Source organism: Hibiscus syriacus, unplaced genomic scaffold (assembly GCF_006381635.1).
Source record: "Hibiscus syriacus cultivar Baekdansim isolate YM2019G1 unplaced genomic scaffold, ASM638163v2 tig00116971_pilon, whole genome shotgun sequence".
Classification (NCBI taxonomy): domain Eukaryota; kingdom Viridiplantae; phylum Streptophyta; class Magnoliopsida; order Malvales; family Malvaceae; genus Hibiscus; species Hibiscus syriacus.
The window spans coordinates 5,256,846-5,263,301 of NW_024063495.1; the positions used below are offsets into that span (position 1 = coordinate 5,256,846).

At 29.1% G+C, this 6,456-nt stretch overlaps 1 protein-coding gene across 1 annotated transcript; it reads left to right on the forward strand.

The window, feature by feature from the left end:
- Window positions 1-5,372: 5,372 nt before the first annotated feature.
- LOC120191912 (ethylene-responsive transcription factor CRF1-like) lies at window positions 5,373-6,456 on the forward strand. Its single transcript, XM_039194776.1, has one exon. The coding sequence runs from the start codon at window positions 5,400-5,402 to the stop codon at window positions 6,384-6,386; it is 987 nt and encodes a 328-aa protein (XP_039050707.1). The 5' UTR covers window positions 5,373-5,399; the 3' UTR covers window positions 6,387-6,456.

The following is a 6,456-nucleotide window of genomic DNA, read 5'->3' on the forward strand; positions in this document are numbered from 1 at the left end:
TTTACTCAGAAAAAAAATTAAAAATTTACGGAATTTATAATTATTATTTTAAAGAAATTAGAGGTGTATTCCCTTCTTCTTCTTTTTTTGTCTCTCGTTAAATTTTACGGAGTATTTAGCTTGAGAAATACAATACTTATCTCTCTAGTAAAATTATTAGAATATAGAATTACTTATAATTATATTATTTTATTTATTTCACTTGATTAAAATATAAGGTTTTATTACATGAATTAACTTATCTCAATGATTAAAGGAATTATTGATGTTCTTAGAAGTTACAGGTTCTTACAGATATTATTTTGTAATCACTTTTAGCATAATAAAAAGGTTTTATTATTTGTTCGATGAAATATAACATTATTTGATAAAAATAAAAAATAGCAAATATTATTTTATAATATTTCAGTCAAAATGTAATAAAAATATCAATTTTCTTCGTCTTATAGTTGTAATAATGAAAAACAAATATATAATTAGAATGTTGCTTCAATAATAAATCGAAATTTTTGATCTAGTTGTTTCTTTTATATAATTTGAGGTGGTTATACGATAATGTTTGTTCAAAATTTTTTAATTAATTGACAACACACTCCTTACAGACAAAATTACTTAAACCTATAACCTTTGAGAATATATAATAATATTATCTTTTATTACTTAGACTAGTTGATGAGTTCAAATAATATTAGATTACCTTTATAATATGAAATTTTTAATAATTAATGTTATTTTAGCGACTTTAATTCATTTTATTAAAACAAAAAACATAAACATAATATCAATAACAAAAATAACTAAATCAAGTGGCCTCAATGATGAGAGAATGTTATTCTCCCTATAGATTTTAAGTTCAAACAACAGTGTTAGTAGGGTTTGTACACATGTCAATTGATTAAAAAATATTTGAACAATACTATCATGTCATCCCAAACTATTCAAAAAAAGTTTTTATATATGTTTCACTTATTAATTTCTCCAATTGAATATTTTAATTAGGTGTGAGCAAAACTCGAGTTGGCTCGAAAAATTATTTTCTGATTCGACTCAAATTAACTTCGAGTTTTAATTTCATAAATTCGACTCGACTTGAAAAAATTTCAAGTTCAGGTTGACTTATAAAAAACCACTCGAATAGTAACTAGAATAACTTAAAATTTTTAGTAGATATAGGATTGATTTTCAAGTTTGAGTCGAGTCCCTCGACTCTGTAAGATATGTCTATCACATATGAAAAAGATATGAAGAAATATACATGTATTGTATATGGTTATACTCTTAACTTCACTCGACTCGATCAAACGCTCAGCCCTATTTTTAATAATTAATTTTTATTATAATTATAATATATTAATTATAATTCTATTTATTCAGCATGTTAGTTAATTGATTATAATAATAGTAATATAAATATATTATTTATAATTGTAACTTCAAATGCATATACGAATAATGTATGAAATGATAAATTATGATCTGTAATTTTTTTTTTTTACAAAAGAAAATCAAACTATATTAGTAGTGGTTTGAACTTTTTCTCCATGTAGCCATGGGTGGAGAAGGCTTTAGATATCACCAGGTGGATGTTGCAGCAGCTAGAGTTCTGTTATTGTAGTGCGTTTAGTACGAGTTACAGCATCCGCTACATCATTCTTTTCTCGACGAACGTATGTTATATTGATCTTCCTTAGAGTTGGAGGAGTTTGCGGACACGACGGACGATCGACAATTCATGTGTCTGCTCCATAGAGTTAAGAATTCTTACTGTCTCTTCTTCGTGCATTTCTACCTTCATCTGTGTAAATCATCGCTTTCAAGCGAAAATTAAACCACCAAGTATAAGAGAAAGGACAAAATGATGAAAAGCATGTGGAGTGGGCAGTCCAAAAATCCAAGTTGCGGCTTAAATTAAATGCATGTCTTCTTGTTAGTTATCGTTAATGTCAAATTGCATTTCGGTTGCAATAATTAAACACGCATCTCTTTTCTTATTTATTGCCATCCTATAAACATAAATGCAATTTTTCAAAATTTAAATTAATAAATACGATTTTATAATAAACAATTGAGTCTAATTCGATAATTATTCATATAATATATATTAAGATTTGTATATAAATAAGTAATATACTTAAAAATTTATGTTAAGAATGATCTTATAAAATTTTAATTTGAGGTGAACTTATTAAATTTTAAGAGGTAAAAATAAATTATCAATAAAAATATAAATTATATAAAAATTTAAAATTTTGAAAAAACGAAGAGTCTTGTCAACTCCCTTTAATTCATTCATAAGTATGAGACTGAATTTTTCAACAATAAAAAAAAACGAGATTGAGTATATTTAAACACTTAATATCTTTTTTATTATAAATAAAAAATAATCTGAATAATAGAAATATTATATCAACTTGTTCAAAAAATATGTATTGTAATCGTAGTATATACATTTTTAATCCATAAAAAATATAAATAAAAAATTAACACCAAAGTCGGTATAAAATTAGGTAGCATAGACTGAGTGCGGCAAAAGCACCGTTTCAACAACATTAGTATTTCACCCGGGCCCATTTTACGGCTAATATTTACTGCTGGAAAAACCGGGTTGTTGAGGCCATTCAAAACTCGGTGTTATTTGGAGATAGGTTGTCAACTCCAAAAATAGAAATTAAATTTTAAATAATTTTAAACGTGTTTCATTTAACACTCTTCAAAAATTTTCACAGAAAGAAATCCCAGCTGTAAGATGACAATAGGTAAAGTGGTAAATTTTCCGACTGCATAATGATTAAACAAGATGAAATCTATAATAATAATAATAGGTTGAATGTTTAAATAAGAGTTTTTTTTTTAGAATATATTCATCTAAATTTTTTAAAATGATATGATAAAGATTTAATATTTAAATTTTGTTTGAAAAACGACATTATATTTTTTACATCAATTTAATAAAGATTTAAAACTTAATCAAATAAGATATTTAATATTTATAAATCTATTCAAATAATCATTGATTTGATTAAATATGAAATGGTATTAATTTTTCGAGAAATGAAAATTTCACCCCTTAATATTTATCTATTTTATCATTCTAGGCCTATTTCCTTTTGTTTAGATCACTTTGACCCTTGACCTCTATTATTTTTTATTAGTCTGGATGAATATATTGTAATATTTGTTTAAAGACTCTCAACCATTTGATAATGAATGCTCATGCATCCCTACATATGTGGTGCTTGAGTCTGGGGATCTTGAATAATAACAACAATTTCTTAACCACTGAGGTCGCATGGTTCGTGCTTGACCTTTAAAATTTAATTTAATTAATTTTTGGACAATACATTTTTTTGAACCGTTAAAATTTTAATGGTGCTAACGTTCGAGTGGTAGTTCATATATACTTGATTAATGGACTAGATATCGTTTTTTTAATTTTTTTCGAGCTTTTTGAATTTTTTTATAAATTGTATTTTTTTTAGAAATACACATAAGTTATTAAACATATTTTCATGTTAACATCGTTAAAATTTTAATTGTTTAATCATATTTTTCATCGAGAAAATAATAATTTGACTAACTTTAAAGAATGAAAGATAAATGATCCAAAAATAGGGTAAAAGTGACAAAAATAATAAAATGTTCTGATTTCATTTGTTATAATGACTATTTTTATGAAAGATGAGATGTTATTAAAATTAATTAATTAAAAGGGTAAATTAAAATAGAAAAACTGTATTGGAAAATGTTAGACCTATATTTGAGTGAGTTAAAAGTATTAGACATCAATTTGATTATTTTAAAATATTAAATTATTATTTAACTTGATTTAAAAATATTATACTTCTATTATACCATTTTAAAAGGTTAAATTTTTATGTGGAAAGTCTAAAAAGAGAAATCAGTATTTGAACGTGTAATTATAAAAAATATTAAAAAATATATAAAATATAATATTCATATATACCATACTAATTTTATTAACATAAAAATAATATTTATATTAAATATTTAACTCTTAAATTATATTTATTTTTAAAAAATTACATAAAATTTTAATCGTAAAGTGTTATAGATTTAATAAATTATTATTCAATTTTTTTTTGAATTGTAGGGATGAAAAAGGTAAAAATTCATACATTTATTAATAAAGTAAATTGAGTTGAGAAGATCTTTTATATAATAGATCATTGTAAAATTTAATTTGAATTAATTAATTAATAAATTATATACGAGTGATTAATTTAAAAAATAAAATAAAAATAGAAACAAAGTTAACGGTACATTAGGAATGTTAGGAGGGAATTTAATAATCAATAACTACAAGTAGTTGTTAATAATACGGTCTCTACTATATCAGTCAAAGGGACCTGAGTCTCCACTGTCACGTGACATAATTCCCTGATTTCGAGATGAAATCTTTGGCTCGAGTCTGTTTTCACCGGTTCAATCACCCTTTCCTCCTGTTTTCTCGGGACCACATCCACGTGTCGTTATCTTAAATTCCCATTTTACGCTGCGCCTCGTAAAATATCTATCGGTCACCGGAATGTCGACGTCGCCGGTATACCCCAGCCTCATTATTCTATCGGTTCTGTTTTAACCTCTCAATAATTTTCTGTTTGAGAATCATATATAATATTATTTTTTAATTTCATTTTAGTTATCTATAGTTAATAAATTAAAATAACTGATAATATATATATATATATATATATATTTATTTTTTTAATAATGATATGATATTATTTTATAATAATGTATTAATATTAATATTACTTTATAAAAATAATTGAGTGATTAAATATGTAATTTTCCCTAAAAAAATATTAAGGATTTAGTTGAACCTATTACGGGATTTGGGATCCTATAAAGCTAAAACTTTCCATTTACACTTCAAAAAAACTCTTATTATTTCATTCCCTCTGCTTTATTCCCTCATAATATTTCTGGTTTCTTCTTGTCGTCTTATATTTTTTTCTAGGGAAAAAGGTATCATCAGAAAGTAACTTGGATTCTTAGTCTCTTATCAGATTTTAGATTCGGAAGTTACCCAGAATAGCAAAGCCGTGCTCTGTTTGAGTGAGCCAAAGCTATTTTTTGCGGTATTCCCCTTTTCTTTTTTTGGGCTTTACTCTCTCTCAACTATTTTCGGGTGATTTTCCGTACTGCTTGTGTGAGCGAGCACACTCTTTGTTTGGCTTCACTTTCCTTGAAATTTCTCGCTGTTTGGTAAACCCTTTGATGTGGGGGTTAATGGTGGATGTTTTCTTTTCGTTTTCGAGCTTAATTTAACGTGTTCTTTATCTTCTCAAACCTTTATTCTAACAAAGAATCTCTTCTTTCCCTCTTTCTTCTTACTTCACTCCAATACTTACTTCACAGTTCACTCTAAATCCCAAATGAAGAAGAAAATGGATGGTTTCCTTGTTCCTTCGTTCAAATACACTGAGCACCACTGTCAAACAACGCTGATTTCACCACTGTTAGATGTTGGACTCGAAAACCAGCCGGAAATGAAGCGCCGGATTGTTCGCATTTCAGTTACGGATGCCGACGCCACTGACTCCTCCTCCGACGAAGAAGAACGATGTTGTTCTCGAAACAGAGTGAAGAAATACGTGAACGAGATAACTATCGAGTCATCATGTCCCGTCAGAAGCGACACCGTTTCAAGGAGTAAATCGTCGTTGTCAAAGAGTTGTCGAAAGAGGCCGGCAGTGAAAGTGAAACCGGCGGGTAAGAAGTTCAGAGGGGTAAGGCAACGGCCTTGGGGGAAATGGGCTGCTGAGATCAGGGACCCGCTAAGACGTGTGCGGTTATGGTTAGGTACTTATGATACAGCCGAGGAAGCAGCAATGGTATACGACAACGCGGCTATTAAATTGCGTGGTCCCGACGCGCTCACTAACTTTTCGACTCCCAAGGGAAAAACGATCCGAGTCGAAAACAGACAAAAACCGTTATCCAGCTCAGACTACAACTCCGGCGAAGAATCTCACAACACAAACCTCTGCTCTCCGACTTCCGTTCTCCATTTCCCGTCGCTCTCCACCCACGACGGCGACTCGCAAAGCGTCAAAGATCCCCTAGAATTTGGGAGCCAACCTCGGGATGTCATGGATGACTCCTGCTTCATATGGGGAGAAAATTTCTCAGATTTCTCCGATCATTCATCGTTGTTTCCGAGTGATATATTCAGCTCAGTGCCAGGTTTATTCGACGATAATAAGGATTGTTTGCTGAAAGATGAATCCGGGTGCGGGTTTTTGAGTTCGGGTGGTGATTTCGAGTTCGGATTCAGTGGGTTATCGAGTTTGCAACGTGTGGATGATCATTTCCAAGATATAGGGGATTTGTTCGGGTCGGATCCTCTCGTGGCAGCTTGAGAGTGTTTTTCTGGTGATTCCATTGCAAGTTTTGGATCGGCGGGAAATGCAAATATCGAAGTGTTTTTTT